At 46.7% G+C, this 13,232-nt stretch overlaps 1 protein-coding gene across 1 annotated transcript in view; it reads right to left on the bottom strand.

The window, feature by feature from the left end:
- Nucleotides 1-13,232, bottom strand: part of SIRT1 (sirtuin 1) — a 43,855-nt gene that overhangs the window by 30,117 nt on the left and 506 nt on the right. Inside the window, exons 2-5 of the mRNA XM_077454249.1 lie at nt 10,929-11,042; nt 9,050-9,291; nt 7,801-7,953; nt 6,092-6,239 (exon numbers count right to left, since the gene is read on the bottom strand). Of these exons, the coding sequence (XP_077310375.1) occupies nt 6,092-6,239; nt 7,801-7,953; nt 9,050-9,291; nt 10,929-11,042 (657 nt within the window). The remainder of the gene's footprint in view (nt 1-6,091; nt 6,240-7,800; nt 7,954-9,049; nt 9,292-10,928; nt 11,043-13,232) is intronic.

Below are 13,232 nucleotides of genomic sequence, written 5' to 3'. Positions count from 1 at the left end.
AGACTATGTCTGTTCTTCTGTCCATTGGATCCTTCAAATGGCCCATATCCTCAAACGCCAGATCAGCCTGCTTTGAGACTTTGGACAGAGGGGCATCTAGTTTAGGATTTTTATTCCAGACCACCTCTGGGCTCTCATCAAAAGGGAACCTTCTCTTAAGGGAATTAGGAAAGAAAACCTTTTTATCCGGTTCAGACCACTCCTTAAGGACAAGGTCAGAAAGCACTTTATGTATCGGAAAAACCCTTGCTTTCTTTCCCCAGAGCCTCATACATCTTATGTCTGGATAACTGAGTTGCTTCCTCCTCAATTTGAAGCGTATCATAGATAGCGCCCATTAGCTCATCTACGTCCTTTAGATGTTGCTTGATCCTCTTCCTGATCAGAATCTGCATCAGAGGAATCAGGGCTAATCAATGTGGGGCTAGGCTCCCCGACCATACGGGGCTCCCATGAGCTGGGTGTTGTAAACATGGTGAAGAGGAAATTGCAGTTGTTCTATTAGCGGAGGCAGCTGAGCCTATATCTGTGATTAACTCCCGGAGGGACTTAAAAGTCGTCGCCATTTCCTCTTTAAAAGGAGCCCAAAAATTTTGCCAAAGGGGAATCTGCCTCAGATTTCAGCAAGCTTGCAATGCATTGCTTGCATAGGGCCTTGTTAGGAGCCAGAGGGATAACCTATTCCCACAATTAGGACACTTTTTGCGGCCTGCCTTGTCTTCCTTTGGAAGCTCTTTAGCCTGAAAATAAGAAAACAAACATTTTTTAGCGTCAGCTCCATGTCCCTCCTTAGAATCACCACCAACTGCATACATCCTTACTGTGAGTTAACCACCACCATAGGGCACTACAGATCCCAGCCTACAAACACCACAACTCCTTAAACCACCAGAGTAATAGCATGCCCAGCAGCCTACCTGGGATTGGCTGGTGCCTGCCTCAGCTAGAGTGTCCTGGGGAATAGCCTCCATGGTCCCCCTCTGGCGCTCCGTATCCCGCCGCTAGTCCTGTATCGCTGGACACTGGTTGGGACTGCACAGGCACAGAGCTTGCTCTCCCTCTCCTCCCTGTGCCCTAGAGACCCGGAACCGGAAGTCTCGGCACACAGTGATGACGTGGTTCCACCGGAAATGACGCTCGGCGTCTCCGACCCCACCGCAACAAGGGGCTGAGATGGAAGGTTCCACTCACCGCTCCTGGGGGAAACCGGCGTCATTCTGCCCCTGGCCACCTCGGCACTGGAAGGAGGAGGGTAACGGGTCTGCTCCGTTACAGCTGGATGGTACCCAAGCCACAAACAAACAGGTATGGACCCTACTGTAGCCAAAAAAAAAAAAAAAAAAAAAAAAAAAAAAACAGGACCCGGTTCCTTATGGCTTACAGATTCTCAGGCAGCCCCTGAGAGGGGCCTCCAGGTTCCTGGCAACATGTTCCTCCGACGGAGGAAACACAAATGACTGACCAGGGACCTGAAGGACCGCCTTTTGAACTGTGGCAATGTGTTTCCTGTGTCGATGGGAGGAGCTCCATCTCAAGGGCTGTCCTGGAAGAACACTTGGGAAAATATATTTCAAAGATATATTAGAAGCAAAAGGAATGAGATTAGCATCAAAAGGGTTAATTCACTGAGAACACCTACTAATTGCCAAACAAGACACATCCAATGAGATGGAATTAACCAAATGTATTGGGCGTGCCCCATTATCAATGAGAAAACCACAGTTACCCTAGCACCAGTTGCAGTTTACATATTTATTATCGTTATTGCACATCTGTATGCTCCAATTCGCACGTTCAATCAATGATTTTTCCGGCGCAACAATTAAGGTGTGAACCGGCACAGCGCATTAGTCTTCGTAAATCACCCTCAGAGTCATTTTAAAACTTCTAAACTGGGGATACATTTTTTTGCATTGCTGTACAATATAGCCAATTCTAATAAAACGTAAAACATTTATTGTGAAAGAACACGGTCAGTCAGACCAAAAAAAAAAAAAAAAATGTAAAGCTTGCCAATTAGAACTCATATCTACATTAGGAATATGTTGTTAATTTCTTAGTAGCCTTCCATTACATACTTTAATCAATCACAGTCATACAGTGCCTTGCGAAAGTATTCGGCCCCCTTGAACTTTTTAACCTTTTGCCACATTTCAGGCTTCAAACATAAAGATATAACATTTTAATTTTTTGTGAAGAATCACCAACAAGTGGGACACAATTGTAAAGTGGAACGAAATCTATTGGATATTTTAAACTTTTTTAACAAATGAAAAACTGAAAAGTGGTGCGTGCAAAATTCGGCCCCTTTACTTTCAGTGCAGCAAACTCACTGCAGAAGTTCAGCGAGGAGCTCTGAATGATCCAATGTTGTCCTAAATGACTGATGGTGATAAATAGAATCCACCTGTGTGTAATCAAGTCTCTGTATAAATGCACCTGCTCTGTGATAGTCTCAGGGTTCTGTTGAAAGCGCAGAGAGCATCATGAAGACCAAGGAACACACCCAGGCAGGTCCGTAATACTGTTGTGGAGAAGTTTAAAGCCGGATTTGGATACAAAAAGATTTCCCAAGCTTTAAACATCCCAAGGAGCACTGTGCAAGCGATCATTTTGAAATGGAAGGAGTATCAGACCACTGCAAATCTACCAAGACCTGGCCGTCCCTCTAAACTTTCAGCTCAGACAAGGAGAAGACTGATCAGAGATACAGCCAAGAGGCCCATGATCACTCTGGATGAACTGCAGAGAACTACAGTTGAGGTGGGAGAGTCTGTCCATAGGACAACAATCAGTCGTACACTGCACAAATCTGGCCTTTATGGAAGAGTGGCAAGAAGAAAGCCATTTCTCAAAGATATCCATAAAAAGTCTCGTCTAAAGTTTGCCACAAGCCACCTGGGAGACACACCAAACATGTGGAAGAAGGTGCTCTGGTCACATGAAACCAAAATCCAACTTTTTGCCCACAATGCAAAATGATATGTTTGGCGTAAAAGCAACACAGCTCATCACCCTCAACACACCATCCCCACTGTCAAACATGGTGGTGGCAGCATCATGGTTTGGGCCTGCTTTTCTTCAGCAGGGACAGGGAAGATGTTTAAAATTGAGGGGGAAGATGGATGCAGCCAAATACAGGACCATTCTGGATGAAAACCTGTTGGAGTCTGCAAAAGACCTGAAACTGGGACGGAGATTTATCTTCCAACAAGACAATGATCCCAAACATACAGCAAAATCTACAAAGGAATGGTTCACAAATAAACGTATCCAGGTGTTAGAATGGCCAAGTCAAAGTCCAGACCTGAATCCAATCGAGAATCTGTGGAAAGAGCTGAAAACTGCTGTTCACAAACGCTCTCCATCCAACCTCACTGAGCTCGAGCTGTTTTGCAAGGAAGAATGGGCAAGAATTTCAGTCTCTCGTGGGGAAAACTGATAGAGACATACCCCAAGCGACTTGCAGCTGTAATCGCAGCAAAAGGTGGCTCAACATAGTATTAACGCAAGGGGGCCGAAAACTTTCGCAAGGCACTGTACAACTCTGGAAGCAATATACAGACCAAACAGGGAAATTACAGACTGCTGCTCTCCATGCCCCTAAAACAGTTATTGGAATGATACTGGGGGGGGGGGGGGTGTTTATTCTAGATAACCTTTTATCACAATGTCTCACGTAATACTTTAATTTCAGGGCAGGAAAGCAATTGAATGAAATACTTGTATATCGCACAATGCGAACTGAATCGCCTCTAGGCGCTGTGGCGAGCTTTGATCATCTGCTAAAAGAGGAAGGTCTTGAGTTTTTTTCCTAAAAGCCAGGTTATTTTCTTCCAGGCGGATGTTGATTGGTAGAGCATTCCATAGCCGAGGCCCTTGGACAGCGAATCTCCGATCACCCTTGGATTTATACCGGGCTTTGGGCACGAGGAGGAGGTTTTTGTTGGCTGATCGAAGACTGCGGTTTGGTGTGTAATGATTTATTTTCTCCATTAGGTATTGCGGAGCTTCTCTATGCACGCATTTGTGGGTGAGGCAAAGGGTCTTGAACGTGATCCGATTTTTTACGGTTAGCCAATGTAAGCTCCTCAGTGAAGGAGAAATGGATTCCCAGGTTTTTTTTCCTGTTATCAGCCTTGCCGCCGTGTTTTGGATCAGTTGTAATCACGCAAGTTGATATTGTGGTAATCCTATGTAAAGCGAGTTTGCGTAGTCCAGTCGTGAATTAATGATTGTTCCAACTACCACTGCTTTGTCATTCTTTGGGATAAAAGGGATAAGTCTGCGAAGCATGCGCAGCAGATGGTGAGATCGACTGACTACAGATCCTATTTGCGCATCCATTGACATTTGTGCGTCTAAAATAACCCCGAGACTCTTCGCTTTGGTCTTTGGGGAGATAGTCTGCCAAAGACGGTTGGTGGAGACCAGGAGGTTTTGGTTGCGGGCTTATGATTTGGGTGTAAGATAAGAAGCTCTGTCTTTGATTGGTTCAGCTGGAGGGAGTTGGTGGTCATCCAGTCCTCTATTGATTTGAGGCAGTTTTCAAGTTGTTGTTGGTGATCTTTTTTTCCATTGATCCAGAAATAAAGTTGCGTGTCGTCAGCGTAAGAGTGGAAGCAGAGATCTGAGCATCTGATGATTTGAAGGAGTGGGCGAATGTAAAATGTTGAAGAGAACGGGTGACAACGGAGAGCCTTGAGGGACTCCGCAGGTGACTGCCCGAGTTTCGGAGAGGAATTTTCCTAGTTTCACTGTCTGTGACCGATTTCCTAGGAAGGACGCGAACCAATGGAGATCTATGTCTTGGACTCCGGCTACTTCTGTGAGGCGGACGAGTAGAGTATTGTGATCTACTGTATCAAACGCTGCACTTAGGGCTAGCAGTACGAGGAGACACGGCTCTCCATCATCTGCTGCTTCGAGGGCGTCATCCCAAATCTTGAGGAGAGCTGTTTCTGTTCCATGACCCGGGCGGAAGCCTGATTGCAGCGGGTCCAGGAGTTTGTGAGTATCCAGGTGAAGTTGTAGCTGATGTACTACAGCTTTCTCCATGATCTTAGAAATGGTGTTGAGGCTTGTAATCGGCCTACGGTTGTTTGGATCCTGAGGGTCCAGGTTTGGTTTCTTGAGTAGAGGTTTGACGATGCCTTGTTTGAGGATGCTGGGAACAATCCCTTCGTGGAATGATCGGTTTATGAGGTGGGTTATGGTTGGAGCCACGATGTCGGAGCATTCTTTCAGTAGTTTCGTGGGGATGATGTCAATAGGTGAGGTACTGTCACGCAGTTTATTAATGATGTTTTTTGCGGTGTCTACGGTAATTGGGGATAGTGAAAATTTTGGCGGTTGCGGTATGTTGGTGCGGACATCCTCTTTATGTATTTGCTGGCTGAGGTTGGATGTTTTCTTCTGACAAATTGCTCTCAACAAATGCTTGACAAAGGCATAATGAGCTTAGAACAAAGCGTCGGCATTGCATCTCAGTCACCGCAGAGGGAGCTGACATTTTCCGCTCATCGTTTCTTCCATGTTCGCGGCTCCAGCGATGCGAGCATCCGGAACCGTGATGTCACTCCCGCGTATGCGCGCGGGAGTCCTCTGTTCTGGCAGCATCCACTGGCCCTGACAGCAATGTGAATATCTCCTAAACCATACAGGTTTAGGAGATATTCATGTTACCTACAGGTAAGCCTTATTATAGGCCTACCTGTGGGTAGAAAAAAAAAAAAAAAAACACACACACACACCAAACTTCTGTGCAGCTCCCCAACCACCCTCCCGCCCCTATACTTATCTAAGCCTGATCTCGATCCAGTGCTGTGCCCCAGAGCAGCAGCTCTCTACACACTCACCCCTCTCAATTGACATGAAAGCAGCAGCCATTGCTGTCAATCACAGCCAGTGAAGCAGGGGGGGGGGGGCGGGACCAAGCCAGGAGTGCCAACGGGGACCCCAGAAGAGGGAGGAGGACCAGAGTAGGAAATGATAGAGAGAGATATATATATATTTTTTTTTTTTTTTTTTTTATACACACACTGTGCCTACATTTTTGTTTTTTTTAAACAAAAGAATATAAACTACTCACCATGACACTGGATAATTCTTTGAATTCCTGCTACTTGCTCCAGTGTATCTATATTCTGAGTATAATTTCTAAGTATCTTTCCCTCTTTATCCAACATAGCAATAAACTTGTGACAGAGAGATGGCTGAAACTGGCCTGGAAAAATTTCCTAGAAAAATAAAAAAATAAAAAAGGAAGGAAAGGCGATAAGCGATGAAAAGACTGATATACCAATTAACAACCATGTATCTGTATAATCAGGGCAAGAAAACAAATATCAATGCTGTTATGGCAGCAGATTCCAAGTACATACTGCAGCAATTTTATACATCACCTCAGCACCGGTGGAAGTACACAGACACCTGAGCAAGTTTTAGGTATGGCAGCAGAAGGCGGTATGGCACAGCACCCCTGTGCCTTTAAGGAGGAGTGAGCTCCCTCCAGGCAAACCTGCCCTTGATATACACACACACACACACACACACACACTTCTACTATGGAGGCTCTCAAAATTTATAGTTAGGACTGCAGATAATACCGGGGTCCCTCGTCTCGGCCACTCCAGCTTGCTCATGAGTCACCCTTCCATGTGCTCCTTGCTGTTAAGGGCAGTTGCCGCTTGTTTATACTGATGGCAGCAGAAGAAACATCATTTAAAATGTTTCAGAGACATAGAACTGGTCCAGATTTTCAAAAATTGATAGCGATGAATGCTTAGAATTACTAAACAAATGCCCCAAGTGCTCAACTCAACTCATGGAGAGCTCTAATGCAGATAGTGTTCAATTTCTATAGTCACCAGTTCTTCCCCACCTTTTCAAAGTCATTGTCATTAGGTTGCCTCACCAACATTGGTTAACGAACATTAGTCACAATACTGAAAAGGAACAACCTAGAGCCAGTGATCACAGAAACTGATTGCCATTTACATTATAGAGTTGTAGGATTGGTGCTCTCTACAGGAAACAAAAAGTGCCCTGTAGATACCTTGAGGTGGCCGCCATTTACAGAAAGCCATGCTACACAAACTATTTTCCCTTTTAATTACAGTTTAACCTAATTGCAAGATCTCTTGAGCAACAAAGCGTTCATTTTCTTCTATCAGCTTACAAGCAAAAGAAGCAATTTCCTTCTGACTAATGTGCAAGGAATAGGTCGTATAGGAAAGCCTCATGGTCAGCCAGTTGCTTTGTAAATATATCCATATGAACTCTCCACATTTCGCACAAACCAGAAGAGGAAACTATATTACACTACGGGTGCATACTGCCTCATTTTCTTCCTCCTAACAAATGTTATTCTAACTTTTAATGTACCAGTGTATCTGCATTTTAGGAGACCTAAAATAAAAAAAAAATAATAAAAATAAAAAGTTATTGATTCTTGTTGATAAAAATCCCAGTGCATCCCACTGAGAGTGCCCTCATCTGCATTTCCAACATATTTTGGGACCACCTTTGTTCTGGCATTATCCAAGGTCAGAACCTATTTTCTGGACTACAATGTTAACACATAGATAAGCGTCATGTCAATCCTGCTGCCTATGAATTTCCTGACTACATTCACACTTTGTCTCAGCCAATTCAGCCCTCTGCTGCCAGCACAGAGCCACTCAGATCAACTCTGTGCACAATATACCTTTTCCTGGATTGCCTATATAGAGGTCACTTGTTTTTCACAATATAGCGATAGTGTAGTGGTTAAGCAAATTTACTATAATTTAAACTCACCTTTGCAAATTTAAAAAACGGTCTTGGGTCCTTTCTAAAGTATTCAATATCAAACATGGCTTGAGGATTTGGAAGATCCGGAAAATCCACTGCCAGACGTGCATAAATTCCATCCCTAGATCTAAAATCTGGGATTCCACAGGAGACAGAAACCTAAAATGTTTGATAAACACTTAGGTTAAATAAATAGTTACTATGGCACATGCTAATGCAATGAAATTGACAGGTTTAATACTTTGAACGCTAAACTTTACACTAAGATTTCATGAAACCCCACTGGCCATGTTTTGTACACAGACTGTTCACTTTGCAAGTGCAGTTGCACCCTGTAATCCAATAATCCCTAATAGTTTAGTGAATGAGATGAAGCTCTGTTGACTTCAATCTTCGAAACACATGAAAGTAAAAATGCTGTTTTCTAATTTTCCTTGAATGTATTTGGGTATGCTTTGCAAAGTGAAGCTTCACCACTCTGCAAGTTAAATTTCCCCCATAGGTTAACCAAAGTGGAATTCCAATTGCAAAAGTGAACAGTGTATTTGCCTTTAGTAAATAAACCACATTAAGTGTAGAGAAAGAATAGATACTACTGCGACAACGTTATCGCAGGCTGACAAAAGGTACCATATTTCCCAGAGCTTGGATCATGCTAAAGTTGACAAAAAATTAAAAAAAGGGAAGAGCACACAAATCAGGCTTTGGAGATTAGATGAGCATTTGCCCAACCTGTCTTTTTACAATACAATGGTTTGCTTAAGTGTAGATTTTCACATCTGTGCAAGCTACTTTTCAAATGACCCCTAGTTATAAAAGCTTATAGGTTTCTTTAAACTTGAATTCTGGGATAACACTAACTTCTCTTAAAAGGGTCCTCACCCCCCTCCTAACACCTAAGCTTACTTACCTGTGCAAGTAAGATGCATATACTTGCCTATTTAAAAAGGCACAAACAGCCAAATGTTGCCAGTGCTCTCTCTCTCTCTCTCGTCTCCCCTGCAGCCACCACTGGATGACATGAGAGATCATGTGACCGGACCAGCCTGGCATAAAAACAGGCAAGCATACACATCTTTCTTAGACAGGTTAGTGAACCAAGGTGTTAGCAGGGGGCAGTTTAAGAGTAGCTAGGGGTATCCCAGAATACCACTTTAAGAGTACGGTTCATAGCATCTAAAACCTCAGTTTCTAAAACAGGTATATAATGAATACTGGCAATGTAAAAAAGGAAAGTCTTCAAAACACTACTTACCCCAGCTCCAGTTAACACCATTATTTTCTTGCTCTCTTGCAGAAGTTTAACAGCGTCTTCAATGGTATTAATGTCTTTGCGCTTTTTCCTTTTTGGTGGATCTGACAGTATGTTGATCACAATTTGCCAAAGAGTCATGTCATCTAGATCAGGTGGTGCAACAGAATCAGGAAGAAGATCCCTCAGAATGGTCCTAGGGTCAGTACCCATCATTAAGTGTCGCTGAACAAATGTGTAAGGACCTGAAAAACAAAAAAAAATAATAATTTTTACGATACTACATTATTAAGAAACATTTTACAGAAATGGGATGAAATTAGGTTTAAACACACTTGGTGAAACACAAGAAGTCCCAAGGATACAACATAAAAATAGGCATATTCCAAGAGCAGCGCCAAATCCAAAAAAAAAGGACAAGAATTTTGAAAAACCAAAAAGGCACAGATCCATTTTAAAACATATTTGTGGTGTAAAAACAAGAACAAATAGATATTTGTATGTGGGGATAGTTTTTGTTTTACCAATGGATTAATCCAAAATGATCCCATCAACTAATCAAAACAAAAAAGGATCTAAAAATCTGACTTTATTTAACGAAAGGCATGGGTTGACAATCTCAGTTTTAATATCACAACATCTCAGATGCAGCTGAATGAAACCAATGGAGATCAGCATGTACAACTGTTACAAGATTGATGAGCCCTGATATTAAAATGCATGGCATAATGCATGAAAGGCCAGCAAGGAAGAAAAAAAAAAAAGCCCACAATAAAACATGCAGAAAAGGATTGCCAAAGCATGCTCCCTAACCCAGTGTCTTCCAATTTGGGGCCAGTTAATCAAAGCCATGCAGTGGACCGTGACTAGCCAGAGGTCACCCTGCAGTGCAGTAAGGCAATATCACCCGATATACAGAATAGGAGAGGAGGGACCACGAATACCACTTTACACAATTTCTGACTATATTTTCATATGAATTATAAAACAAAACTTTTATAACTTTAGCTCATTTTTTATGGTGGTGTGGAGCTGTGCTACACACATGCCAAGTAAGGCTCGATTCAAATCTATGCATGTTGCTTTTGAGCGTTCCTGCAGTGTTTTTTTTTTTTTTCTTCTTCTTACAGTGTGGTTGCTTAGCAACCAGCTATATGCAGTGTAAAAAAAAGAAATAAAAACGCAAAACGTGGCAAAAACGTGGTACTTGCATTTTGGATGCGGGTCCATTGACTTCCATTACATGCAAAAAAGTTCCCAACCCTTTCCAAAAACTCAAAGGCACAAAAATGCATTGATGTGAACATGTTCCATAGGAACCCATGTTAAAACATTTCCCTGCATTTCTGCAAAATGCATTAGTGTGAATCAAGCTTAAGACCTCAGCCTTCCCAGAGCATTCATTTTGGTGATGTCTTGGTTCTGCACTTTATCTTTCAAGCTCCATTCACACTTGACAAGCCGCAGCCTATTCTTTTCAATGGCCCCTATTCAAAAATGGTGCTACTTAAAAAAAGATGCCAGCACTACTTTGGTCCACAGAATGTAAAGTTGGATCAAAGTTTCACCAAAATTAGCTTTCTTGGCTCTAGAGTTCCAGGCACGGACACTCCTTAAGGTGCTATGTAACGTGTCCCCTGCTAATCGCTGTGTTGCCTCCCAATGAGGCATAATTCATTACAAGACACAGCAGTCATAGGAGGCACTAGTCATCACACCTGAAGTGTTGGCTAGTATCTGTAGCTCCTCAAGAGAACGCAACTTCTAGACAGGCAAGTATAAAATGTCACAGCAATATCTCATAAAAGGACATTTTACAAACTCTGACAGGGTCACTAACTTTGGCTACTGTGAATTTTCACAGAACAGTGGTAATCTTTACCTATGCAAGGCTTCGGAGTCCAGTCGCTTGAGCTGGCATGAGAAGTTCTATCTTCATCATCACTGTCACATGAATGAAAGCCACCAACAAGATCGTCATCTAAATGGAGGTCCTCTGGAAAGGAAAAAAAAAAAAAAAGTAGTTTCAATTCTTTGTTACAAAAATCTTACACCATTGCCAAAATCAAATCACTTTGTTTTAAAGTTTCACTGCAATGCCAGCAGGGTAACATTCCTTCTCTACAATTGCACTTTCTTCAGCAGTAAACTGGAAAATAGATGAAAAATTACCAAATTTGGCCAACTGGTGCACCCCCCCCGTACACATGAAGGGTGTCCGCCGCCGCCCCCCCCCCCCCCCATACACATGAAGGGTGTCCGCCGCCCCCCCCGTACACATGAAGGGTGTCCGCCCCCCCCCCCCATACACATGAAGGGTGTCCGCCCCCCCCCCCCCCATACACATGAAGGGTGTCCGCCCCCCCCCCCCCCCATACACATGAAGGGTGTCCGCCCCCCCCCCCCCCATACACATGAAGGGTGTCCGCCCCCCCCCCCCCCATACACATGAAGGGTGTCCGCCCCCCCCCCCCCCATACACATGAAGGGTGTCCGCCCCCCCCCCCCCCCATACACATGAAGGGTGTCCGCCCCCCCCCCCCCCATACACATGAAGGGTGTCCGCCCCCCCCCCATACACATGAAGGGTGTCCGCCCCCCCCCCCCATACACATGAAGGGTGTCCGCCCCCCCCCCCATACACATGAAGGGTGTCCGCCGCCCCCCCCCATACACATGAAGGGTGTCCGCCGCCCCCCCCCATACACATGAAGGGTGTCCGCCGCCCCCCCCCATACACATGAAGGGTGTCCGCCGCCCCCCCCCATACACATGAAGGGTGTCCGCCGCCCCCCCCCATACACATGAAGGGTGTCCGCCGCCCCCCCCCATACACATGAAGGGTGTCCGCCGCCCCCCCCCATACACATGAAGGGTGTCCGCCGCCCCCCCCCATACACATGAAGGGTGTCCGCCGCCCCCCCCCATACACATGAAGGGTGTCCGCCGCCCCCCCCCATACACATGAAGGGTGTCCGCCGCCCCCCCCCATACACATGAAGGGTGTCCGCCGCCCCCCCCCATACACATGAAGGGTGTCCGCCGCCCCCCCCCATACACATGAAGGGTGTCCGCCCCCCCCCCCCATACACATGAAGGGTGTCCGCCCCCCCCCCATACACATGAAGGGTGTCCGCCCCCCCCCCCCATACACATGAAGGGTGTCCGCCCCCCCCCCCATACACATGAAGGGTGTCCGCCCCCCCCCCCATACACATGAAGGGTGTCCGCCCCCCCCCCATACACATAAAGGGTGTCCGCCCCCCCCCCATACACATAAAGGGTGTCCGCCCCCCCCCCATACACATAAAGGGTGTCCGCCCCCCCCCCATACACATAAAGGGTGTCCGCCCCCCCCCCCCCCCGTACACATGAAGGGTGTCCGCCCCCCCCCCCCCCGTACACATGAAGGGTGTCCGCCCCCCCCCCCCCCGTACACATGAAGGGTGTCCGCCCCCCCCCCCCCCGTACACATGAAGGGTGTCCGCCGCCCCCCCCGTACACATGAAGGGTGTCCGCCGCCCCCCCCGTACACATGAAGGGTGTCCGCCGCCCCCCCCGTACACATGAAGGGTGTCCGCCGCCCCCCCCGTACACATGAAGGGTGTCCGCCGCCCCCCCCGTACACATGAAGGGTGTCCGCCGCCCCCCCCGTACACATGAAGGGTGTCCGCCGCCCCCCCCGTACACATGAAGGGTGTCCGCCGCCCCCCCCGTACACATGAAGGGTGTCCGCCGCCCCCCCCGTACACATGAAGGGTGTCCGCCGCCCCCCCCGTACACATGAAGGGTGTCCGCCGCCCCCCCCGTACACATGAAGGGTGTCCGCCGCCCCCCCCGTACACATGAAGGGTGTCCGCCGCCCCCCCCGTACACATGAAGGGTGTCCGCCGCCCCCCCCGTACACATGAAGGGTGTCCGCCGCCCCCCCCGTACACATGAAGGGTGTCCGCCGCCCCCCCCGTACACATGAAGGGTGTCCGCCGCCCCCCCCGTACACATGAAGGGTGTCCGCCGCCCCCCCCGTACACATGAAGGGTGTCCGCCGCCCCCCCCGTACACATGAAGGGTGTCCGCCCCCCCCGTACACATGAAGGGTGTCCGCCCCCCCCGTACACATGAAGGGTGTCCGCCCCCCCCGTACACATGAAGGGTGTCCGCCCCCCCCGTACACATGAAGGGTGTC

This window comes from Lithobates pipiens, unplaced genomic scaffold, assembly GCF_037356315.1.
Source record: "Lithobates pipiens isolate NorthernLeopardFrog02 unplaced genomic scaffold, aLitPip1_a1.2 Scaffold_25, whole genome shotgun sequence".
NCBI lineage: Eukaryota > Metazoa > Chordata > Amphibia > Anura > Ranidae > Lithobates > Lithobates pipiens.
Note: the sequence above shows the minus strand (reverse complement) of the source record. Positions and strands in the feature narration are given on the sequence as shown.